Below are 26,902 nucleotides of genomic sequence, written 5' to 3' on the forward strand. Positions count from 1 at the left end.
CACGAGTGCCCCAAAGCTCTCCAAATACAGCAAAACAGACTGCACAAGGAGCTTGTAAATAGTATAACTACAACCCATTAAGACATTCTGCTTAATTCAGCAGGTCACATGTTTTGAATTTGTGGTTATTAGAAGTCATCCTGAAATGGGGTTCACATAACCCTACATAGCTCTGGCCTCTCCTCTGTGAAACCCCACTAAACAAGTAATTTAAGGGCAGCAACAGGGCACAGTGGAGCAAGCACAGATATTCTAGAATCACATATATCAGGATTTGGGTTCTAGTCCCCTTACTGTTCTACTGCGTGACCTTGGACAACTAACAATGGAGCTGAACCTCAGTCATCTCACCTAAAATGGGGCTAATACTGATCTCATAAGATTTTTATGAGCATTCCATAACATGCTTAGCAACTGGCAGAGTAGTTGCTTACCAAACGCTAGCACCCTTTCTTCTCAAAGACCACAGTGATATCTTCCTCTACGTTCTGACACCATTGACTTTTTTACTTAAGTCACTTAGCATTTACCATCTCCCAGCGTGTACATTCACTAAGGTTTCATTTTCCTTCCTTATCCAAACCAGGTCTTCCGCTTTACCCAAATGAGATAATGTGTGTATCTCGGTCTGAGCACAACAATTGGCAGATACCTTATGAAGCCTAATAAGTGAAAGTCATAAATAATAGTATTATCTCACACACTGCCAAGCCAAAAAGGCTTACATAGACCCAGCATTCAATAAATATTTTGCTGATTTATTGTATAAAAACCAGATATAAATTCCAGCTGTTGTGGACATCTAATCTAAAACATGAAAATCTATAGTTATCTGGTTCCTCTGATTTCAATAATCTTTGGGGAATCATGGAAACCGAAGGGTTTACATAAAGGCTGAAGTCAGGGAAATTTCCTAATTCTTTTCAAGTAAATAAAGAAACTTGGTTAATACATGGTTCAAGATGCCACTGTGGATAATGAAGATTTAAATGAACAGAGTAAGGAAATGAACAGAGGAATCATCTGGGAATGATACACAGAGATCAGAATTAGAAAAGGAACTATTATCAAGAATGGAATTACCTAAGGCTGTGATTGGAGAATGACCTAAAGTCAGAACAGCCCGCACTGGATTGTCACAGCTCAGTGAAGAAAAGAGGAACCCTTAGTTCCGATTCTACCCCTTCCTGAATTTTGGAATACTGAGAAGACAGGTTATAAAAAACCATTTCCAAGAAAAAAAAAAAAAAAAGAACTATTTCCATGAAGACAGTGCAGGATTGAATGGGGAGAGGTAACCAAAAAGCATCTATGGAGGAGCCGCTTTTCTTTGACATAAATTGACAGTGAAGTACAAGTAACAAGGAAAAGCAGGTGAAAAATTGGGCTGTAGAAGTATGATGTCATGCAATGGAACCTCTTCAACTCTGGGAGCTGATAATTAGACAAATCTAAGTTGGAGTTCAAGCTTTAGGTAGAAAAGTTTAACGATATGAGCTGCAAGATCCTTTTGAATACTTAAATTCCAAGGATTCTCAACATATTACAACCTATGTGAGAAGATAGCTAAAAGACTTCATAAGTATGTGTTCCATGTACACTTAGAAAAAGATTTAGTTTAAGTTAAAGGAGACAAAGGGTTAATAAGGACAGAGAGAGACAACTAGACAGAGCAAAAATATAGTCTTTTGTCAGGTCATAAGGAAAGTCATGAAAAGTCATATATATCACATTGCTAATACGAAGGGAATTTATGTAATTTTTCTTCTGCTCTCTAAAAATGCATATTCTTTGGCTATTTCTCTCATAACGATGGGATTAATCAAAGATATTGCACTAGAATAGTGTTTTTCAAACTGAGATCTGGAAATCCAAGGTCTCTCCTTGGCCTTTTAACAAAAGAAGAAAACAGAACACAATGGTAAGGGTAAGTACATACACTTTTATGCATCCGGATGCATAAACATATTGTGTCATGATGTCAGATGTATTTTTTTTTTACCGTGCTTCATGCTTTTAAAAGTTTTAAAAACTACAATAGAAAAATAAGATGGAGAATTTCTGATGAAAAATTAGGCAAAATGAATGGAATCATGGAGTTTTTTGGGAAGACTCATATGGGGCTCATATAGAGCCGTAGCAGAAAGTGGGTTCAGTTCAGTGCTATGCCAGACAGCTTGACAGCCACATTTCTTTTAATCTTGGTTTGTAGTTTATTGTTTGTCTAAATACACTGTCTAGTAATAGTACTTATTTTTACTCATTACAATATTGTGTCCTTTTGAGATGATAATAGAGGATAATGATAATCATATTTTATACACAGCAGAATAAAATATGGTCTCTGGTTCTTATTTTCAGTCCTGATGTTGGCTGACTTTGAGTCTCTTTTGGCCTCAATATCTTCATATGATATTTATATAAAATGAGAGGATCAGGAGGTAAAAAAACGGCTGAAGAGTCCTCAGTTTTAAAATTCCACTGTTTTGATTTAGTGGAAAGACAGACATTTTCCTCTTTCATTCTTTTCTGGGTATTGGGATCACAAGGCAAAGAATGAAACATCAAATCCCAGCTGCAACTAAAATAACTTTGCTGGGAATAAAGAAGCCCTTGGATGCCGGCCTATAAACCCCAACCTAGTAATGCCCAAACCACACCCTCAGCTGGTGATCAACTAAAACCACCTTCCCTCATGCTTACAGGGCATTTCTCACTTTCTCTTTTACTGTCATCCTGCACGTATTTGTGAGATACAGGACCTTGCTTGTCTAATGTACTCTTTAGGAATATATATCAATACGTATATAAGAAAATTACATTACAAAAATTCATATTTTGAAGGGTTGTCTGAGCTGCTCTTTTAAAACTCCTGGATGATTTTTCTCTGGTCTAATCATTCAAGTAGTCTAGCAGAGTAGGAAAGACTCAGTCTGGCAAGAACAGGGCCAGGATTTCCAAAAAGAACAAAGACAACTTGTGACTTGCTGGGAGTGACTCAGGTGCTGGCTCTGTGCTCCCTGAGTCACATTTTTTCCACCATCACCAACAGCATCAGAGGGTGCCCTGCTGACAGAGGGGGGACACCTTCCAGGCTGCCTGTCTTTGGTGTGTTGCAAGAGAATTATGCCCTTTTCTCTGTCTGCTCATTTTGTGCCCTGACACAGGGAAAAATCTTCAGAAAGAAAAAATCAGAACTGGGTCACAATCAAAGCAACAACTATCTAGTGAGTACCTATTAAGTGCAAAGCATTGTGCAAAGCAATTCAGACCCCATCCCTGTTCTCAGCAATCTAGCTATTCATTAACATACAATGAGAACCAAAATGGGAGGAAGAGATGAGGAGTGCATCAGGTATTCAGGGGGTGGAGACATTTGTGGTATGGAAGGATCAATAAAAATTTCATTCATGAAACAGGCATTAAGGTGAGCCTTGAACTAGGGTTAAAATGTATGGGAGACAAGGAGGGGGGAGGACATTTCCAAAGGGCGAAATGCACGAGGCCTGTTGTCATGGATCAAGAATGAACATGAAATACTATCTTTGTAATCTGCATTTTACACTTCAAATTTTATGAAATGACTATATCCTACCCATCTCACAAAAGTAATATGACTCCCAGAGCAGATAGGTAATAGTTAGCTTTTCCCCAGATCTATGTTCTAGAAGCCGTGTCTTGGAAAATACTTGGTCTCTCTTTCCCACCATTTTCTTCATGGTTAATATGTAGCCTCAACTTTGCACATCTTTTATCTGCTTCTGGAATGGGAGATCTTGGCCAATTATAGGTTCAATCAAAGGAATGTTATTATTGTATTACACAATACTTCTAATACCTGTACATGGTAGAAGAAGAGGCTAAGCAAAATCTCTATTTTAATGAAACTTTAGTAGAAAAGACAAAACATTGCCCCATAAAACTATAAAATAAACTGCTGCCTTATATTATAGGAAGATGGACCACAAACAGTACTTTAATTTGAAATTTATAGCCAACACGCTTTATATACAGACATGTGAACCACATGCTGATATGATTCATGACTTTTCTCAGGACTGCCACTGACTGTTAACCAGTTTGGGCACTCCACAAAAAAGCACCAGATCTACTGGAGTAAGCTCTCTGCTTGCTGTAACATAGGTGTGATGCCATATCCGGCCAGAGGGGGACATCATTTTCTAATTCTTCAACCTGGAAGGGTTAAATTCAACCTTGAATTCATTCTTCCAGAGGGAATAGCTCAAAAGCCTTTCAGAGGTGAGTCTGGGGTTCTGACCCTTCTCTTTCATACAAGTAGATGTGACTTTTGATAAACACATTTGTAGATTACTCGATTTTCTCAAGCTCGAGGATAAAAAGAAACTGAAGAATAGATGGAGTAGAATTAATTTAAGTCCATTATTTCAGACTTTACCATTGAATGAACACCACTGTGATGCTTTGCTTCACAGAGAAGTTCCAGTGAGAGAAGGGGCCCAGCTTACCTCGTTCTCCTGGGGATCCTGGCATGCCTGCATTTCCTGGGAAGCCTGGTGTGCCTGGGGGTCCTTGTTCACCAGGGGCTCCAGGTGAGCCTGGTCTCCCAGGCTCCCCAGGAGGCCCCTGGATGGTCCGGGTGGATGAGGAGTGGCTGGGAATCTGGTTGAGGATGGCTGTGTACCTGGCCATGTGACCTGAGCCACAAAGCAAAAGAAAGCATTCAATGAACACAAAGAAAGGGAGGATGAGGGGTATTATTCATTAAGGCTCCAAAGAATTCTGTTAGATACCCATCAAGGGAAATAGCACATCCCTTGGAAATATTAATATGTTAATTTCCAACTTAAAATTTTTTACATTTTACTTTGGATGATATTAACAACTGGATTGTATTCAAGTTATATCTCATGTGTTTGGAATTCCACAGCTCACGTGAGCATCTCAATAAATATCACCGAGCAGAAAGCATAAATTTTATCTTCACCCTCAATATTTATCTGATCCCCTAAGTCCACACCCAGCTGCCTTTTCTCTAGCATTTCCCTGCCCCCTGCCAAGTTATTTGTCTTTTGTCCAATCCACAAAGCCTCCCCACCCTCTTGCTTACAAATCCCCAGACAAGTGCTCTGTCTCAACTCCTCCCTTGGTTGCCAAGCCCTTTTTCAGGAACCTTTATGTGGGTCTCAGCTGCAGAAACTCCCACTAGCTTTATAAAATAAGATCTGGTACTCTCTCCCCCAATCCCCTTAACTCAATTATGCCTGTAAGAATATAGCTTAATCATTAGAAGTATAGATTTATAAAGTACTTGATACTATAATGCTTCATTTTTCCAACATCATCAGGAGATAAGATTTTTCCCACATAAGTGAATTTTCTAGATTACTATTATTTTTCCCTTTGGAAATGTTTAAAGCTAAATAAAAAAATAGTAACCATTTTTCAAGGAATTCATTCTAAAATATATCTGATGCATTATTTCCTTAAGCAGTGGACTGTGACCATGTCTAGGGACCTCCCTGATGACTCTAGGGCTATTAGGAGGCACGTCAGCTGTTGCCTGGGTGACAAGACGTTTCTGCATTCCAGCTGTCATTGCTTTGGCCTTGCACAATTTCCCATGTAACCCTTCCTAGCATAATTCTTCTGATTAACTGTGAACTAAAGACCAGATAGCTGATCTTACGAGAAACTATATACTAACTAATAAATCAAGTTCTGAGTGGGAGCCTAAGGAGTAAAATTAGAAGCTCAGAGAAAGCTGAAGCAGTATTTACGAAGACGGTTGAGGTACAAGAATACAAGCCTCTGAGGAGGTTGGGCTTTTCTTATCAAGTGCATACAATCTCTTCAATTTCCTTCTCTTACAACTGCATTGACAGGCAAGGCTTTCTTTCATATATATATTGTTTAGGTTTTCTTATCTAACCCTTTGCTGGCTTTCACTTCCTAGAAGTCATTCACAAAAGTCTCAAAATTCTTAAAGGGAAAAGCTCAATTTTGAACCCTCCATTTTATTTTAATTCAGCATATTATGGGGGTATAAAAGTTTAGGTTACGTATATTGCCCTTACCTCCCCCTCCCCTCCCCCAAATCAGAGCTTCAAGCGTGTCCATCCCCTAGACGGAGCGCATCGCATTCATTATGTATGTATATACCCATCCTCTCCCCCAGCCACATCTGCCCAACACCCGATTAATGTTATTCCTAAATGTGCTCTTAGGTGATGATCAGTGAAACCAATCTGATGGTGAGTGCATGTGTGAACCCTCCATTTTTATGCCATGTTTTAAATAATCATATATTTATAGAACACTTTTTTTCTCTAGTGGAATAAGAAAACACCATGAAATCTTTCTCATGTGGTCAGTCAACCATATTAAGATTTATCCCTTATGTTTTCATAATATAACGAACTACTTATTTACATTACACACTTGAAACGAAAAACCTACAAAATAATACAAAATACAGGTTAGCTTTGGATGCATTCTACTACAAAAGTGACAAATGTTCAATTTCCCTTTATAATTTATTGTGTTTTTAAAGATCCTATTTTGTCATTAAACTTGAACAGTTACATTTAACTGGTAAATTCTCTCTCTCACACACACACACACACATACACACATACATAGTTTGGGCGATATAATACAAAATTAAATAAAGTTAAAATACAGGGAGCATCACTACCGTGTCTGAATTTGGTAGCTTTGTACTCCATTTGCCCTGATAGTTTTGTCTAAATAAAAACTCTTCCAAGTCCATGCGGATCTTGACTCCATTCCTCCCCTAGGGTAAGATTTGGATTTATCTCAGAACCACAGATGGAATTTTAGACTCAGCCAATAGGGCTTTCTTGGACATTTGCAGGGCTCCCCTGGCCTAACTCCCAAACTTCCTTGGATTAAAATAAATATGGGGGCAGAGAGTCAAGATGGCTGACTAGAGACATCGCTTGTTGGACTGTCCCAGCTGGAAGGTAGAATATTGTACTGAGGAGAGCAGGGAGGAGTCACAACTCAGGTGTGGATCACAGAAAGAGACAACAGAGATGTCTGGAAACCCCATGGAGAAAAAGCGTGAAGCCGAGAAAGAAGAAGGTAGAGAGGAGAAGATAGTGATGTGGATCAAACTCAGAGAGGCTTGGAGCCCAGTGAAAGGATACCCAGGTACAGGAAGCTCAACAGACTCCTGGGACATTCCTTGCAAAGAGGCAATCACCATGACACACAGTCATCAGACTGGCCAAAGTTAACAAGAAGAAGGAACGCCTACAGTCTGAAGGCAAAAACATCAGATAACTTGCAAAGTAAAACCCATCAGACTGACAGTAGATTTCTCAACTGAGACCTTACAAGCCAGAAGGGATCGGGGCCCCATTCTCAATCTTCTCAAACAGAATAATGTCCAGCCTAGAATTCTATATCCTGCAAAACTAATTTTCTTTTATGAGGGAGAAATAAAGACTTTCTCAGACAAGCAAACCCTGAGGGAATTTGTCAAGACCAGACCTTCCTGGCAGGAAGTACTTGAATCTGCATTATATCAGCACAATAGACACCCACCAGTATAAAACCACCCAAAAGCTAAAGCTCAGAGCCCATATGCCATAATGGCTCAACAGGTAACACAAAGCAAGCAATAAGGTTCTACTCAACAGGATGAACAGAAATCCACCCCACTTACCAATTCTTCCAATAAATGTGAAGGGCTTGAACTCCCCACTCAAGAATCATAGGCTGGCTGAATGAATAAAAAAAAAAATACAAGCCAAGTACCAGTGACTCCAGGAAACACATCTAACCCACAAGAACTCCTTCAGACTCAAGGTGAAGGGAAGGAAAACAATATTCCATGTAAATGGAAACCAAAGGAAAGCTGGTAGAGCCATTTTAATATCAGATAACATAGACTTCAAATCAACAAAGATGATCATTATATAATGGTAAAGGGAACAATTCAACATGAAGACATAACAATCCTAAATATTTATGCACCTAACACAGGTGCACCCAGATTCATAAAGCAAACCCTATTAGATCTAAATGAAGTGATAAACAGCAGCATTGTAATAGCTGCAGACTTCAATACCCCAAAGAGAGAACCGGACAGATCCTCCAAGCAGAAAATAAACAAAGAAACACTGGACTTAAATGGAATTCTAGAACAAATGGGCCTATTCATTTATAGAATATTCTACCCCCAAACTACTGATATACATTCTTCTCATCAGCACGTGGAACATTCCCTAAGATTTATCAAGTCTTAGGCCATAAAACATGTCTCAACAAATTAAAAAAAAATAGAAATTATTCCATGTATCTTTTCAGACCACAATGGAATAAAATTAGAAATCAATTCCAACAGAAACACTGAACTCTACACAAAGTTATGGAAATTAAACAGCCTACTGCTGAACAATTATTGCATCAAGGAGGAAATAAAGATGAAAATAAAAAGATTCCCCAAACTAAATGACAAAGGAGACAGAAGTTATCAAAAAAAAATCTGTGGGATTCAGCAAAAGCAGTACTAAGAGGAAAATTCATAGCCTTGAATGCCTACATCAAAAAGACAGAAAGATCACAAATCAACAATCTAATGAAGCATCTCAAGCAATTAGAAAAGGAAGAGCAAACCAATCCCAAATCCAGCAGAAGAAAGGAAATAACTAAGATCAGAGCAGAACAAAAAGAAATCAATAACAAAAGAATTGGCTGGATGTGGTGGTTCACGCCTGTAATCCTAACACTCTAGGAGGCCAAGGGGGGAGGATCACTTGAGATCAGGAGTTCAAGACCAGCCTGAGCAAGAGCGAGACCCTGACTCTACTGAAAAATAGAAAGAAATTAACCAGACAACTAAAAATATATAGAAAAAGTTGGCCAGGCCTGGTGGTGCATGCCTGTAGTCCCAGCTACTTGGGAAGCTGAGGCAGGAGGATCACTTGAGCCCAGGAGTTTGAGGTTGCTGTGAGCTAGGCTAATGCCACAGCACTCTAGCCTGGGCAACAGAGTGAGACTCTGTCTCAAAAAAAGAAAAAAAGAATTATACAGATTAATGAAACAAAAAGTTGGTTCTTTGAAAAGATAAAAAAATTGACAGACTTCTTGCTAGATTAACCAGAAACAGAAAAGAAAGGACCCAAATAAGCTTATGCAGAAATGAAAAAGAAGATATTACAACTGATACAACATAAATACAAAATATCATCTCTGAATACCATAAAAATCTCTATGCAAATAAACTTGAAAATGTTGAGGAAATAGACAAATTCCCTAGGCTCAATCCTCCCTAGGCTCAATCAGGAAGAAATACAACTCCATAGAAATATAACTCAATACACAAATCAATAGCATTTCTATACACTAACAACAGTCAAGCTGAGAATCAAATCGAAGACTCAATACCTTTCACATAGCAACAAAAAAAATAAAATACCTAGGAATATATATAACCAAGGAGGTGAAAGATCTTTGCAAGAAGACCTATGGATCACTGAGGAAAGAAATTGCAGAGGATATAAACAAATAGAGACACATATTATGGTCATAGTTCGGCAGAATCAACATTGTTAAAATGTCTACACTACCCAAAGTGATTTACAGATTCAACGCAATGCCCATTAAAATACCAACATCATTTTTCACAGATATAGAAAAAGTAATTGAACGCTTCATATGAAACCAGAAAAGAGCCTGAATAGCCAAAGCATCCTTAAGCAAAAAGAACAAATTGGGAGGCATCACTTTACCAGACTTCAAGCTATACTACAAGGCTACAGTAATCAAAACAGCATGGTACTGGCACAAAAACAGACACATAGGCCAATGGATTAGAAAAGAGAATCCAGATATAAAATCATCCTCATATAGTCATCTGATCTTTGACAATGCATACAAAAACATACAGTGGGGAAAAGAATCCCTATTCAATAAATGGTGCTGGGAAAATTGGATAGCCACATGTAGAAGACTGAAACAGGATCCTTACCTCTCACCACTTGCAAAGATTAATTCAAATGGATAACAAACTTAAGCCTAAGGCATGAAACAATGTGAGTTTTAGAAAAAAAATATTGGAAAAACTCTTCTAGATATCAACCTAGGCAAAGAATTTGTAAAGAAGACCCCAAAGGAAATCACAGCAACAACAAAAATTAATAAATGGGACTTGATTAAATTAAAAAGTATCTTCACAGCCAAGGAAACAATCAATAGAGTGACTAGACAACCTACAGAATGGGAGAAAATATTTGTGTGTTATACATTCCATAAAGGGCTATTAACAAGAATCTACAAAGAACTCAAGCAAATCAGCAAGAAAACATCAAATAACCCCATTAAAAAGTGGGCAAAAGACATGAACAGAAGCTTTTCCAAAGCAGATAAACTAATGGCTAATAAACATTTGAAAAAACGCTCAACGTCTCTAATCATCAGAGAAATGTAAATCAAAACCACAATGAGATATCACCCAACTCTAGTGGCAATGGCTTTTATTAAAAAGTCCCAAAACAACAGATGCTGGTGTGGATGTGGAGAGGAAGGAACACTCATACACTGCTGGTGGGACTGCAAACTAGTACAACCTCTATGGAAAGTAGTACAGAGAGACCTCAAAGAACTAAAAGTAGACCTACCATTTGATATAAATTCACACTACTGGGTATTTAACCAAAGAAAAAAAGCCATTTTATCAAAAAGACACTTACACTGGGCTGTTTATTACAGCAGAATTCACAATCCCAAAAATGTGGAATCAACCCAAATTTCCATCAATTCATGAGTGAATTAATAAAATGTGGTACATGTATATCATGGAGTACTACTCAGCCACAAAAAAGTGGTGAACTAATACCTTTTGTAACAACCTGGGTGCAGCTGCAGCCCATTTTCCTAAGTGATATATCTCAAGAATGGAAAAACAAACACCACATGCGTTCACTATTAAATTGGAACTAATAGATCAACACTCATGTGCACAAACAGAAGTAAAACTCACTGGAAATCAAGTAGGTGGCAGGGGGAATGAGGGGATGGATGAAATCATACCTAATGGGTAAAATGCACACTATCTGGGTGATGGACACACTTATAACTTTGACTCAAACTGTAAGCAAAGCAATTCACGTAGCCAAAACATTTCTACCTCTGTAATATTCTGAAATAAATATTAAAATAAAATAAAATAAATATAACTTCTGAGCTGATAAGGTAACCATTTGGGTAATGTCAGCCCTAAGGTGCAGGGTGCTAGTGGGGTGGGGCCCCAACAGCAGAGATAGGCTAGAGCTAGGTGGGGTTGAGAGGACTATTTCATCTCTAGTTGGCCTCAAATTTCCTGGAACAAAACAAATTACTGGCAAAGAGAAAAGCCCACGTGAGTAACCCTCTGGTTAGTCAGTGGGTAGGAAGGAAACATGCAATTTGGGAGTACGTACAGTGCTGTCGAAAAGCTCAAGTTTCAAATGAAGAAATGGAGCAAGTGTTGTATCAAGTGTGTTCTGATATAATTTTTGGCACAAAGCTCATGTGTCATATCAAATGTCACATCAAGCCTCTCCCGTGTGTGTGTGTGCATGCACGTGTGTGTGTATTTTGGCAAAAATCCTAAAGAATAAAGGGAAGTACCTTAGGCTAACCAGAAGGTAACAGATATGAAATGGATACGAAGGAGACATTGATTTAAATCTTGTGAGTTAATAAAAATCAACACCATGTTATCATCTTTTTGAAGGTAGATTCTGAAGATGTAGTCTGGCAGCTTTGAAGTGCTAAGCACTTAAGAAGAAAACATATCCATTTAGAGAAATGAAAAAGAAATAGAAGATTTGATCTGGGCAGTCAAGTTAAATTTACATGGGCAAATAGACAGTTCTTGGACCAATGACACAGAGGAATTTGGCTTCCATATCACTGACTTAGAGCTCTACAGTAATCTGTAATGATCTCCTAGATGGATCAGTGAAGGCTGTTTTTAAAGCTTACTTGTCCTCACCAAGACAAAACTTTGCAGGAACTTTCCTTAATCATTATGCTCATGGGAAAGACAAGCTCCCATTTGGACAAGTAACGGGAAACAACCCCGTTAGCTATAATGCACTTACTCTGGATGAGCTGTTCACATACTTGACGTGCCACTGCTCTCACCATGGCTTGAGACTGCAGGTCACCCTGGATAAGAAAAAAATCATATTCCCGACTTATCCACAACCCAGCCACATGGCCAGTACTTCTAGGATGTGAATCTGACTTGCCCCATTGTTCCCATTAGGGCTCTTTGGCTCCTAGCAACAGGTAGGATTGGCCGCCATGGTGCCCACAGAGAAAGAGTTAGCAATTTGACATTCACGGTTCAAGCTTCCTGAATGTCCGCATTAGATCAACGAGCTCAAGTAAGTATTTCTGGTCCCAGATTCTAAAAAATTTAATAGTTTTGAAATAAACCCATATATATTTAATGCCTTGTTTACAGGTCTTTAGAGCTTATAAAATGCAGCACTTTCTCAAGCAGTGGCTCATTTTAATACTAATAACAACCCAGAGGAAAGATATTAAACCCATTTTATAGCCAAACAGCATTAAACACATTCCCTAAGGTTTCACAGAGGTAACTGGATGAACCTGAGGCCACTGCTATTTCCACTACAGCCAATGGCACAATTATATCAGCAGCTGCACAATTGCTAAAGGGCAAGAGAAGACCCCTCAATTAAACTGATTTAAGTTTTGGGGCCAGTTCTTCGATTCTGCACTTGCCATTGTCTTCCTGGGTGCCAACTCTGGAGCATCAGGAAACACAGGAGCCCTATGCTATGACCTGACATTTGTATAGAGCTTTTATTTTTCTGAAGCCCTTTCACATCCATTATATCATTCTCTCATCAAATTTACTTTGTGAGTTAGATGAATTTGATTCTTCCCATTTTATCCTTAAAGAAATGAGCCCAAGAGCATTGAACTGGCTGGTAGCAGATATGCAACTAGAAATTAGCTCTACTGACATCCAGCCCACAGGGGTTTTGCCACAGGAAAATGTGCCCACAGTCAGATGAGTTGGGGAGAGAGAAGAAGAGGAACATCAATGAATAACCATAGTGGTAAATGGCCATCCTTTGTCAGGCTTAAGCAATGGAAGGTGTGCAACCTGCTGGGGCCAGTAAACAGAGCAACAGGGTACTCACTCGTTCTCCTCGTTCTCCCTTTGGTCCAGGGACACCCTGCAAAAATAAAAAAATTGTCAAGTTACTTATGATACTGCACTCAGCTAAGAATGATAATGCATCTTTTATTACTTTATGAAGACATTTTTCTTAGCTCTAGTAATTCAGCAGCAAAAATAGTTACATAACAACAGGAAATAGCAACCTGTAATCCCACCACACATAAATAGCTCTTTTAATATTCTACTCCTCCAGCCTTTTAATGCAGAGACATGGTATTTTATGGCCACAAAATTGGAGTCATGTTGTAATACTGCTCTGTGACACACATTTCCACTGAGTAGGTCCTTCATATCTTTCCATGCTAAATGCCCTCTATGTATCGCACTCTACTGAAGCTTCATAACTTATTTCACAAATCTCTTCTGAATAATTAAAGTATTTTAATTTTTTAAGGAGTATCTGTAAAGAGAAGGAAAATATCTCCTCCCAATTTAGGAGTTCAAGTAATAGATGAAATCCCACAGACTTTCTGTCTGGCATTATGGCACACAATTTTCCCTAATTCTCCCCAATATGGGAGCTCATATTTACATGAATTCTCAGCTGAATTATTATTTTATGTTGTGGCTTAGCTATTCTTTGACCCATAAGAAACTTTGCTATAACTGTAAAAATTTACCAAAAAAAGGTGGCGTTTTCAGTGTTTCTGAAATGAAATTACACTTATAATGCAAAACATGTGTCTTCAGAAGGATTTCATATTTTTGTTTCAACTCTGAGGCAATGTTCATTGAACAACATTTTTATAGTCACTAGTAAAAAGGAGAGTGAATGGAATTTATAAATGGAATTTGCCACGTTGTCAGACCGTTTCCAGTTGTTACTTCAATCTCAACAGATTCAAAACCAAACTCTGTATCTTCTCCAAAATCTCTATTCAGTTAACAGTTACTGAAACTCAAAAATTCTGGTTTCACCCCATGGTATGCAGGTAAACTGGCTTTCCAGTAAAAGAAAATGCCCTGACTTGTAGTGTTTGCTCATTTCAGGGGTACAAATGCTTATACTACCACTAATTGCAAGCTATTAATATAAATATGCTGTCACCAAAGAGGAGGTTGGGAAGGAAAGAGAAGTGCATAATCGACCCTCCTGAGCAGATACAATTGGCCCACCACTAGTTCTCTTTCTTCTCTCCTTTCTTGCCTCTCTCATGTCTATTCAACACACACACACACACACACACACACACTTTTTTTTTTTTGCATTGCATTGCAATTCCTCTCATATCCATCCCTTCTATTTCACCACCCAGGTGTGACCAGGGCATCTGCCACATCCTTCTAGCTGACTTCCTTAATGAAACCTGTTCCTTCCAATTCATCCTCCATATATCCACTATACTTATCTTCCTCAGGTACCACTAGCACACAACATAGAAAGCTCAGTGACTGTCGACTGATGGCTGCTCTTCCTCTATTTGGAATCATTCAGTGATTCTTAGACATTCATGTGACAAAGCCAAAGTTTGTGAATACAGTCTTTTGTAATTAGGCCCAGCTTCTCTACTTCCTACTCCCCAAAATTACAATTTCTCATTTCCACAGGTCCAGTCTACTCAGCATATGAACAATTTGAAACGTAGAAAAGTATTCAGCATACATCTTATAAATTAAGTACCAATTGTGGAACTATTCCGATGTAGTACTTAGTTCGAGTATCAGTTACTTGACAGCAGATTTTTGTTATTATATGTATTTAATTACATGTCAATGCATGGATTTCTCTTCCCTCTATGTAGATGGTAAGATACCTAAAACTGGGGACAATAACTTATATTCCCCTTGCAAGATTATTTTGACTCTGTAAAGTACAGTTGGTTCTTAAGATATTTTGGACCCTGGAATTCTGTGAATCTCTGAAGAACGTGATGGAGTCTCTGTCTATATAACAGCAGAAATAAACATATATGCACACAAAAAAATAAATAATAACTTATATTACTTTTTATTTCCAAAATGCTGTTCAAGTATTGGAGGAAAACACACACACACACACAAACACTACACAAATCAGCAAACAAAATAAATACTCCACATTTTTAACCTATTAAGAAACTATAAATACTAGTCATTAATATTTAAGCTGCTTCACCATGTCCCAAACACTGTTCTTGGTGCTGTCAGCACGTTAACTCAGCCCTTATAACAGCCCTGTAAGATTAATTTATTTAATCTTTATAACACTCCCATAAAATTAATTCATTTAACCCTTATAACATTCCTCCATGATGAACACATTTATCCCTTAGATTAGCCCTATGAGATATTACTTCCATTTTACAAATTAGGAAAATGATGCACCGAGAGGCTAAATCACTTGGCCAAGGTCACACAACAATGAAGTGGAAAAGCTGAGACCTGAGCCCAAATTGTGGGCTCTGGAATCTGTGCACATCCTGAGTATACTCTACTGCTCCACTGAAAGAGAACATTGTTTTTTCTCAGCAAGTCCGCATCTTCTATTCCAGTGAAGATAATATTTTTTTCCGATTAAAATAAAACAAAACAAGCAAACATACCATCCCCAAAGCCTAACTCCAATAATTCAGAACTGGAGTCATTTTTAAAAATCCATTTTATCTTCTATATTTTTATTTCTGTACCATTATCCTTTTTGACATTTTCATTCTTACCATTTATTCAATTGGCTTGTCTGAAAATGTTTCAAATGTAGAGAATGGAATTATAGTGCAAATCCGATTGATGTGGTAAATGGACAGCAATAGTTATTGGCAACGTCTGGTATGTAAAGATGGAACTGTTTAATTGGGCTGGAAATTTCTCAACTCCAGTCTCATGATGCTTATTACTAAGTAGCTAAAAGACACAGGCAATCTCACTGAAAGATCTTTTTAGTGAAATATCTGTACAGCAAAAAATTATTTTTTATTCCAACTTCTCTGACATCTTTGATTTTTACAAAGCAAAACAAAAACAAAATAAAAATTCCTGAGCAAGTGAAGGCCCATAACTCCACTAAAGTATGCTTTGAGGGAAAACACATTCCCTGCAGATGTAGGGAGGAAAAAGTGGCACATTTTCCTTTAATTTCAGGAACATATGAAATGTAAAGAAAAGAAAATACAGTAGCTACATTCATAGATTCACAGAAATGTAGTGCTGAAAGGAAGAGAAATGATCTTATGGTCCAAGTGCCACATATTAAAGATGTCTGTTAAACAAAATCAAAACAACTTAGGCTGGCTCTGAGGGTCTTCCATGACCTGACCCCTAATCTATAAGAACAATCTTCTAATACTCTCCTGAACATCAGCCTGTCTAGAATGCAAACATATTTTCTTTTCCTTCCTTCAATAAAAACATATTAAGTACCCTCTGTGTATCAGCTACTGAGCTGGGGTCTAGGAACATAAACACGAAAATGATAAAATTTCTGTCCTCAAGGAACTATCACTTCAGTGGAGAGAAAAATGTGAACAGTTTAATGAAGTCCCTAACAGCCTACAAAAGTAAGGGTGGCTTTGCACAGGAGATGTGTAGTCTTAAAAAAAAAAAACAAAAAACACCCTGGAGCTCACCAGACGGTGAAAGGAGGAAAAAGCAGCCCAGACAGGCAAAAGGGCATCCCAAAAGGCAAAAAAGCGTGAAACACCATGGCATATATTAGTGGAGCTTTAAGTAATGTTGTGTGACTCAACCCCAAGGGAAGGGGTGATGGCAGACAAAGTTGGAGGGGATAGCACCACACCTGCTGTGCTGCACATTTGGGACCATCCTCTAGTGAAAGGGATCTGGTGAGGACACTCAAGCCAGGGAATGACACATCGGAGTTGTACTGAAAGATGTTCCGGAAGCTGGATAATGAACTAGACCAAGCCTAAATCGGAGGCTGGGGCAAATTAGAGCTTTTTGTGATAGTCTTGGTGAGGAGTGAGCAGGGCCCGAAATAAAATTTTGGTAGTTGTGATGTAGCTAGAGAGAGTTGAAAAATAGTAAAATGTATAAAAGACAGGGGGTGCCCTGTGTTTCCCTATGTTTTCCTACAACTCGCACCCAAGCATCGCCATCTTTCTGTCTTTGTGGGTGGGAATCTCACCCATATTCCTAGATCTCATTGCAATGCTGCCTGTTTCTGGAGCTGCTACTCACACCCCTCTGCTTAGGAGGCACTCCCACCCCATCTCTCTGTCTCTCTCCCTCTCTCTCCCCAGCTCCCTCTCTCCTTCCCTCTCTCCCTCTCTCTGTCTACCCTCTCCCCAATGCCCGGAACTTTCATGGCAACTTCCTTGTCTTTCCCTCAAGGCATTTCACACTATCTGCCATTGATAATAGTTTCTTACATTGAAAACCTCATTCTCTTTAGATTTTCCATGAATGTGGAAAAATGTCTTGATCACCTTTTGTACCTCTCATAACCTCTCCCCACCATGTAATCTTGTACCCTGCCCACTAAATATTTTTAATGAATGAACTACAAAGTGGATGCTATGGAAGGCTAGATGGTTTGCTTAAGTGATTTGGCTCACACAGCTAGTTCGGGGCCTGTCAAGGCCACATCTAGAAGCCGGGTATCCTGATTTCTGATGCAATGCTCTAGCCTGGACGTATCTAGCCGGCTAAACAGCAGTGAGCAGCCCCTTTATGCAGGTGCTTCATCACTATCTGCCACTACTGCAAAGGAAGGACCATATTGAAGCCAACGCTTAAAACTCAGGAAGGAACTAGGACCTCAGCAGCAGCAAAGAACACTCTGCCCTGGGGAGCCGGCAACTGAAGGCAGAATGCACGAAAGCAAGCGTTTCTGGCACCGGCTGTAGGAAACACGTTGCTATTTTCAGTCTGTCCCTCTTGGTCTCTTTCCCTCCTGCTTTCCTAGACAGACATCCATGGGAAATCAATCAAGGCCAAACACCGTGACATGGAGCCTGCTGTAGCAGTCACACCAGTCGGGCAGCCAGCAGGCATCTGGGAGCTGGCAGCCCGAAACACAGGGAAAAATCTGGGCTGGACAGTTCAGAGGACAACTTGCTTTTGAGAGGAAATCTCCAAGCCTACCGTGGTTTCCCTATCCAGCACCTAGAGAACAAATGGTTTCTGCCTCTGATTAAAAGTGCCGATGCATGAGGGCTCCACCTGCCACCAGCAAGGGCCCTTTTCTGCTGATTCATAACAAAGATAACATTGTCAGCAAGAGTTTTATTTGTGGGTGAAGTTTATTGGTATTTCTGTATGCCCCATATTTAGAGTCTAACCCAGAGCCACAAAAGGCCAGGTGGGTCAGCAGGGTGCTGTCCCACTTAAGGAAGTCCACATCCCGTTTTAACTCTCCAAGACCCTCAGAGCCGGCCCCTCTTTCCTTCGCCCTCTCCCATTCCATCCTTCTTGGATCAGGATCAATCTCTAGCTTGCCCTTTCCTAGCCTGGGTTAAAATAAACTAGTTCTAGGAGATGCCAGCAAGAACAGCAAGATCACCTCATGCATAAATATGTTTTTTCTCCAACAAAATTAACCTAGTTCTTTGGTGTTTTCTTATTTTATTTCAGGATGTCTCAAATTCTTTGATATCTTAAAATTTCCCATGACTTTCTGAGAAACAGATTTAGCATGTACTGTTTCCGACACATCTTTGACCAGGACCCCTTGCTCTCTTAAGCCCTGTTGACATATTCTGGAACTCTGGTTCCCAGGAGCACATTTTGGGAAACAGGCTGAAGCCTAATAGCAGAGAGTGTATTTTTACGTTTTTTTGTTCTGGTATGAAATGGCCTAGAATCAAATGAATAGATAAGCTTGCAATGGAAGAATGGTAGAGACGGGAGCATGCGTGTGTGTGTGTGTGTGTGTGTGTGTGTGTGTGTGTGTGTGTGTACTTGGTAAATTCTTTTAGGATAAAAAGAATGTGTGAGGATAAAGCAGTCAAAATTTTTTTCTGTGATCCCTTACTAGTTTGATTTGAAAAGAGGAGATCTAAAACTGTTTTGGACAAAGAAAGTGTAGTTGGAATAAGTATACAGCTTTATAAAGTGACTACTAAGGACAGCATTTATTTGGATGTGAAAATGAGAATGCATTTGCTAAAATCAAGATGCACGTTTGATGTGCATACCTTGTATGGGTTTGCATACTTGCACATGTGTCATATGAATCATAGCCTAGAAAAACACTCTGAGGATAAAATAATTTTATTAAAATGAGTTTCAAGAAGAAGAGTAACAAGACTACCTGGGTAGTTAGAGGAAGAGAGGCATCTTTCTGAATGAGAACTAACATTTCTGTTATATCTTGTTCACTATGGCAGGCAGAAAGAAAGGCCCCTAAAATTTCCATGCCCTAATCCCCGGAACCTGTGACTATGTTACTCTACGTGGCAAAAGGGACTTTGCAAATGTGACTTAGTAAAGGACTTTGGGATTATTCAGGGAGATTATCTAAAATTATCAATGTAATCACATAGCTACTTAAAAGCAGAGAACCTTTCCTGGCTGTGGTCAGAGAGAGGTGACTAAGGAACAAAAGCCAGAGAGATGCAACTTTGCTGGCTTTGAAGATGGAAGTGGGCCACAAGCCAAGGAATGTGGGTAGTCTTCAGAAGCTAGAAATGGAAAGGAAATAGATCCTCCCTATAGCCTCCAGAAAGGAAATACCGGCACTGTGCTTTAACCCAGTGAGATTTGTGCCATATTCTGACCTACAGAACTGTAAAGATAAATTTGTGTTTTAAGCCACTGAGGTTGCTGTAATGTGTTAAGCAGCAATAGAAATATAATTCATTAGCTTCTTCCGCCCTCATCCATCAGATTTCACTATTCCACAAATTATTATTGTGTTTGCACCAATACCTTTACATGTTTCAACTGTTTTAGTTTATGGATGCAGACTTAGTACTTCACAGGTAATATCTGAATGCTGACTAACCCTACACTTAGAAGGAACAACTTGCAAGTCACCAGAAGATGCCACGTGTGGCTCCAGAGGCCATGCAATGCAATTAGCTCATTTTGCAGATGAGGAAATAGGCCCAGATGTGTTCATTTCTTTTCCTCCCATCCTCTCCCTCCCACTGATGACATTTAAATGCCAACCTGAGACTTAGAAACACAAAAATGGGAGGTGATGAGTTCCGTGCATTATGCTTTCATTTACACCACTGTTCACTTATGTGTGAGTGTGTGCTTTTCAAAAATTTATTTATTTCAGGATATTATGGGGTTACAAACATTTTGGATACATGTTATGACTTTACCACACCCAAACTCTGATTTGGGGTGTGCCTTTTCCCCCCTACAACACTCACCACATCCCTTAGTTGTGAGTGTACCCATTCCAAACCCCTTTTAATGGGAAATTCTGTCTTGCAGAACTTAGAAAAGAAAAATCTATTCCCACTCTAATTAAACCTTGAAGCTCTCAAGCCTTGTATTTTTTCCCCGTGGGAACCAGGCTTGATTAACACATGGCAATCGCACCAATCTCTGCGAAGATGATATTGAGTTTACTTAGCCAAATACAGAAAAAAACAAGCAACAGGAACATATATAAGCAAAAGCACGACTGATTATTCCGTTAGGACCATCTGTCTTTAGCAGTGACATGTGCACAATCTGATTTTAATCTTTATTCTAGGAGCTTCTCCAGTTTCCTTTATGGATTCCCATGGAGCCCAATTCTGAATAAGCATTTCTGACCAGCAGAGATGCTGGTAAATTTAAACACACAAACAAATGTGATGACTGGGCACACGTCCTGACCAGCTGCTATTGCATACTTACAGGCGGTCCCAGAGCACCTTGTGGTCCCATGCTTCCTGTAATCCCTGGGACCCCTGGAGCTCCAGGAATGCCCTAACAGAGAGGCAGAAAAATAAAACAAAGTGAGGACTCGCACATTCTCATCAATGACAGCTAACTTTCAAGCAGGAGTAACAAATATACACCATGATACCTTCCCTCCATGTCATCACCAAGGCTTTAGGATTCATTGCTCATTCCTGTTCCCACCTACCAAAAATGTAGGGAAGACTTTTCTTTTTAAGTCTCCACACTATAGGTCTGGTGTGGTTCTTTCAAATTCAGGCCTTACCTGTGCCTAATAAAAACCTAAATCAATGCAAATGATCTTATGGCAAAGTGGCTCAGAGATAGAATAATCAAGTTATATGGATATGTTATTTTTTAAAGATGTTTTAGGGAGAGTTCTCTACCAAGGGATGAGTTGTTATACTACAGCAAAGATAGCTGCCAAGTGAAAGATTTGGTAAAAGAAAATCTCTCAAAAGAAATAAAATGCAGCTGAGAACGATGGCTCACACCTGTAATCCCAGCACTTTGGGAGGTTGAAGTGGGAGGATTGCTTGAGGCCAGGAGTTTTAGACCAGCCTGAGCAACATAGCAAGACCCCATCTTTACAAAAAAATAGAAAAATTAGCTGGTGGTGATGGTACACACCTGTAGTTCCAGCTATTCAGGAGGCTGAGGATTGATTAAAGCGGGAGCTGCAGGTTGCAGTGAGCTATGCTGACGCCACTGCACTCTAGCCTGGGCAACAGAGGAGACTCTGTCTCAGAAACAACAAAAAAGAAAGAAAAGAAAGGAAATGCTATAAAGCAGAATATGTCCCAGTAGTTTCTGGAAATACTTACAATTGGCCCTGGTGGTCCTGGAGGGCCAGAGGAACCATCCTTTCCTGGAAAGCCCTGAGGAAAAGAAACACAGTGTATGTCAACTAATTGGTTCCTTTATAGACTTTCAGAATAGGCTCACCTAGTTCCTTTTAATATTTGGGGGTCAAGTCCTGCCACTTGCTCTGAACTACCAGGGATTCACTGCTTTTAAACTCTTCCTGGGAATTGTTCTTGGCAAGATTTTTATGTCTGTTGGCTCCATTAAATTGTCCAATGCAAGAATTTTAGGTGTAAGAAATGTACTTAGAAACTTCAACAGGAACTTGTTTCCAGAAAGTGTTTTTATTAAACTAAGCATAACAAATGAGAAGGGGGCTCAAGTGCTGGTAATTAATGACCAGACAGAAAGATGAATTAGTGCCTTTCATGACCTGAGTTTTGGGCAGGTATCTATATTACCTTAGGAATACTAAAATATCTGCAACTCTGCAACTCTTTAGGGGCAAGATGGAGAATAATACAGGAGGGTTTCCTGCTGTGATGATTCAGTTTTGACTGCTGGGCAGATTTGTTGAATGCATGTCATCCCAGGCTTACAAACGCATACATGTTTGCTTCCCATTCCATGGTGGAAGAATTTAAAGCAGAAAGCAAACGATGTTCTTTATAAAAACATCTTCCTAAATTATTGAATATGTGTGTGAGTTATTTTTATGTGAGTGTTAAAAAACATAGCAGCTGGAATGACTTGCTCTTAAATGTTTATAGTTCTTAATTGTGAATGCTGGCCTTTCCAATGCAGTTAACATGAGAGAGGATCTTCAATCTAAATTTTATATTAGGTTCATAAAATTTTGTTCCAAACACCACCTCCAAACATAGGGGGAAACAAAATTTTCACCATGAAATTTGTCCCCTATCAGATTAATTATTAATATTTCCCATCTCAAACCAACTCAGACCTCTCCTGGCATCCTCGCTGTCTCTCCCAACTCCCTTTCTGACATTCCCGCCACTCATGAAAATCTATCTTTTAGGGCTCCCCATCCATATTCACATTATCTCTCCACCTCAAGGCATCAAATAAAAGAGAGTAAAGATAAAGCTGGAAGAAAGGAAATGGTGTGTAAGTTGTGTGTGAGAGAGAATGTGAGTGGTGGCCCAAAGACATGGGTAGGACACATGTACAAAAAAATCACTGGTCAGCAAGGCACTGTATCAAGCCCTCAATCTCAGAATGCTAGTGAATCAGAAAACCAGGTAAGACAGAATGCTTCAGCTCAAGAATATCCATGGTTTCTTTTTTGATCTGGATACATTTCTTGGCTACATTTTGCAGCTGCCTCACAATTATTTTAGAGCCACATGACTGAGTTCTAGCCAATGGAAAGGGCCCGGTTTCAGTCCTGGTCATAAACATTTCTAGTGGGTGATCCATCACTTTCTTTTCCCCTTCTGGAACAACTTTAGAGGCCTCATGTTGGAGATGAGAGTGTTTCAAGATGGAAGGATCCTGGGTACCTAAATGACCATGTGGAGCAGAGACTCTTCCTCCATCTACCCTTGCCAACAGCACCGGATTGTGAACAAGCAATACATTTTTATTTTATTCTATTTCATTTTATTGCATTAAACCACTGAGATTTGGGGGTTGTTTGTTATAGCCCTTATCCAATCCTGATAAGCAAGCTAATAATTTACTATTATTAAATGCTTCTGTTTCTTCACTTCATTCAAAAATATTGTAAGTTTGAGAAAGCTGTGGTGATAAGCCTTGATACAGATTAAGCTATATGTGCACGCACACATACACACAGACACATACATATACACACAGACACACACACATCTTTCCTTGGATCTGCTAACTGCACAACAAAAATTAATACTGATGTAGGTTGAAAGAAATTATTTTAAATGGAGTTTAAATATAGCATGTCCAGGAAGAAGGGCATATGGCAATCAGAATATATGAGAGATAAACAGGACCTCAGAACTCATCTAGCTCAACTCTCTCACATTACAAGGGAGAAAACCTGGGGCCAAGAGAGATCAGGAAACCTAACCATTTTTTAAAGAAAGGAATTTTTAATTATATATTCTTATTTCTTAGATGAAGTTCTCATAAGAAAAAAATGGATCCTGGGCACATATTCAATAACTTAAGGAGACATTTCAAAAAGGACATCTTTTGCTTCCTGCCTTAAAACTCTTCCAGCACTGGACAGGAAGTGAGCATGCACTCATGTATCAGCACACACAGGAAACACAGCCAACACAACGCCCAGCAGTCAAAACTGTGGCATTGCTGCAGAAACCTTCCCTGACTCTTTTCCAGGCTGTGTCCAGAGGGAAAATATTTTAAAAACAAGTGATTTCAAACTTATTCACAGAGGGAGGCAAGCCATGACATATTTTCTTAAAAGAAAACTACAGAAAATTGCATTGTTCCAAGGAAGATCAGCAGGAAATAACACATTTACCCTCCCCTCCCAATGATGTGGGAAAAGGTTTCAGAAAGCAATCATCTGTCAGCGCTGTCTCATCTATGATGACACTGTAAGGATATTCTTGTGAACCACCTTGAATTCACTAGATTCATAGACACCATGTGTGTATTATCTGGAAGGAAAGACAATGAAATATTCCTGCATAGGAGCTTCATCTGGCTGAGGGGCTAGTGCTTTAGTGTAATCAAATCAAAATTGGAGACAGGATAAGATGTCTGTTTGCTCTAAGTTCTCCTATATAAGGAGCATCCTTAGAAGCTTTTCTTTTTTTATTTTGAGGGCAAAAATTATGTTTTATTGACTGTTACATTTCTAACACTTTTGTAGCACATTGCTGGCAGAAAATAGGTACTGTACCAACTTAAATGCTTAATTTGAATAAAATTGAGGCTCCTCGAAGAAGTACTGTATTCTGCTTATCATGTTGAATGACTAAATGTTAAACACAGGTAGAATGAGTCTGAAAATGTATAGGGCAGAGAGGAAGTGTCATTTCACCTTGCTCTTGAACCCTTAACAAGCATGTTAGAAAGGCACTGGGAGTCATCCTACCCCCAGAAGTTGAAATTTCAGTAAAATCTTATGGGTAGTTTCCTAGAAGCAGACCTGGATTCTTGTATAGCTGATTTATTGCTGGAGTGTTCTTGGAAGAAACCTACAAGGTAGTGAAAGAAGCAGGATGGAACAGGGAAAGAAGCTAGGTGGAGAAGTGGGTTGTCTAAAGTTGGGCCTCAGCCTGGTCCCATGGGGAGCTCTGGAGTGTGAATTTCACATCAAATTTGACCCATGATAAGGTTTTATACAACCACATCAGTTACTCATTGACCAGGGGCTGAAATGGCATTTCCAAGGGCAATTCTCTGGAGAAGGGGACGATTGTGAGTTGTTGGCAGTTAACACCCACAGCAGCTGGGGATGTAGTACACCTGCCAGGTAAAGGGGATCTTAGCAGGGAACCAGCAATGTCCACTACAGTGCATTTTATTCTGGCATCCTTTTCCATAGACTGTCATGAACAACTAAACATTTTTACATATAATAATTCAAGAACACAGGTGCTTTCAAGGCCACTGTGAGTTACCTGTTTCCAGCATCCCAAATTAAAATTTTCCTATTACAGATTATTATAACTAGAAGGATGTTAGCCTTAACACCATTTTTAAAGCATCTGTATTCCCCAAAGTTCATCCTAACCCTAGAAAATTAAAGATGTTCACATTTTTCATCTCACAAAATGTTTTTCTTAACATTTGAGTCATACCAGTAAATTCATCTTTGAAATATTTTTATTTACAAGCCTCACATTTGTCACATTATTCAGAAATATTTGCAGAGGTACTACGTGCTGAGCATAGTGCTAGGTTCTGGGTAAACAACAATGAGCAAGGCAGTCACTTTCCAGGAAGCTTACAGTTTTGAAGATAGTCAAACAATGAAAAGAAACTGACAATGTGCTACGATGATAGACTACAGTGTTCCATGGGAACATGTAGGAAGAGCACCTAACCCAGGGAAATTTTCACAGAAGAGGTGGCATTTAAGTCAAGTGACTCAAGATGGTTGGGCCCACTGCATTAGTCTTTCTGTTCGTGTTACCACTGCGATACCCATGTTATAGCCCACCCTGAGCAAGCCAGTCAACTCTGAGAAGGGCAGGATTTGGGTTCATTTCTTCACCTCTTCATCTCAGAGTTAGCAGCAGTAGCAGAAACTTTTTGCATAAAAGCAATAAACTTGGTGAAAAGAAAAATTTTGCAAAAATATCTGTATTTTGCAGAGCAAAATAATTGTCAAATTCTAACTTTGTGATTCAGTTTCACTGTTATCAAACCTCACTGAATGGTCTTCAACCCTTAACAGCTAAAAAAGTGTTTGCCTTTCCCAAAACTTTTCTACATCTATAAATTTTCCATTTCTTATCATGGAGTGAATCTGAGAAGATGTGTGTTTATGTATTAAGCATCCTCATAAAAAGCAGAAACCCTTACTTAAGCGATGCACAATGAATATTAGAAAATAAAGGTTAAACAATAAGCATAGTATGGGATTCACTTAAGCCATCAAATATATATATATATATATATATATATATATATATTTTTTTTTTTTTTTTTGGAGACAGAGTCTCACTCTGTTGCCCAGGCTAGAGTGAGTGCCGTGGCGTCAGCCTCGCTCACAGCAACCTCAAACTCCTGGGCTTAAGTGATCCTACTGCCTCAGCCTCCCAAGTAGCTGGGACTACAGGCATGCGCCACCATGCCCGGCTAATTTTTTCTATATATATTTTTTAGTTGGCCAGATCATTTCTTTCTATTTTTAGTAGAGACGGGGTCTCGCTCAGGCTGGTCTCAAACTCCTGAGCTCAAACGATCCACCCGCCTCGGCCTCCCAGAGTGCTAGGATTACAGGCGTGAGCCACCACGCCCGGCCTATATTTTTTAAAGTGCATGAAATCAGCCACCCACAAACAGGAATGTTTCATAACATGAATAGCTGCCGACATTTTTCCTTTTTGATATTCTCACCTCAAAATATTAATATATACCCACATCCCACATTAAAAATAATTTTTGCTATAAAAACTTGAAAGGATT

At 39.2% G+C, this 26,902-nt stretch overlaps 1 protein-coding gene across 1 annotated transcript in view; it reads right to left on the reverse strand.

Moving 5' to 3' along the window:
* The window catches only part of COL14A1 (collagen type XIV alpha 1 chain), a 200,049-nt gene that overhangs the window by 15,544 nt on the left and 157,603 nt on the right, over positions 1-26,902 (reverse strand). The window contains exons 41-45 of the mRNA XM_045560831.1: positions 21,817-21,870; positions 20,948-21,019; positions 13,173-13,208; positions 12,096-12,162; positions 4,488-4,676 (exon numbers count right to left, since the gene is read on the reverse strand). Coding sequence (XP_045416787.1) covers positions 4,488-4,676; positions 12,096-12,162; positions 13,173-13,208; positions 20,948-21,019; positions 21,817-21,870 — 418 coding nt within the window. The remainder of the gene's footprint in view (positions 1-4,487; positions 4,677-12,095; positions 12,163-13,172; positions 13,209-20,947; positions 21,020-21,816; positions 21,871-26,902) is intronic.

The sequence above is a fragment of the Lemur catta genome, chromosome 9 (assembly GCF_020740605.2).
Source record: "Lemur catta isolate mLemCat1 chromosome 9, mLemCat1.pri, whole genome shotgun sequence".
In the NCBI taxonomy this organism is placed as follows: domain Eukaryota; kingdom Metazoa; phylum Chordata; class Mammalia; order Primates; family Lemuridae; genus Lemur; species Lemur catta.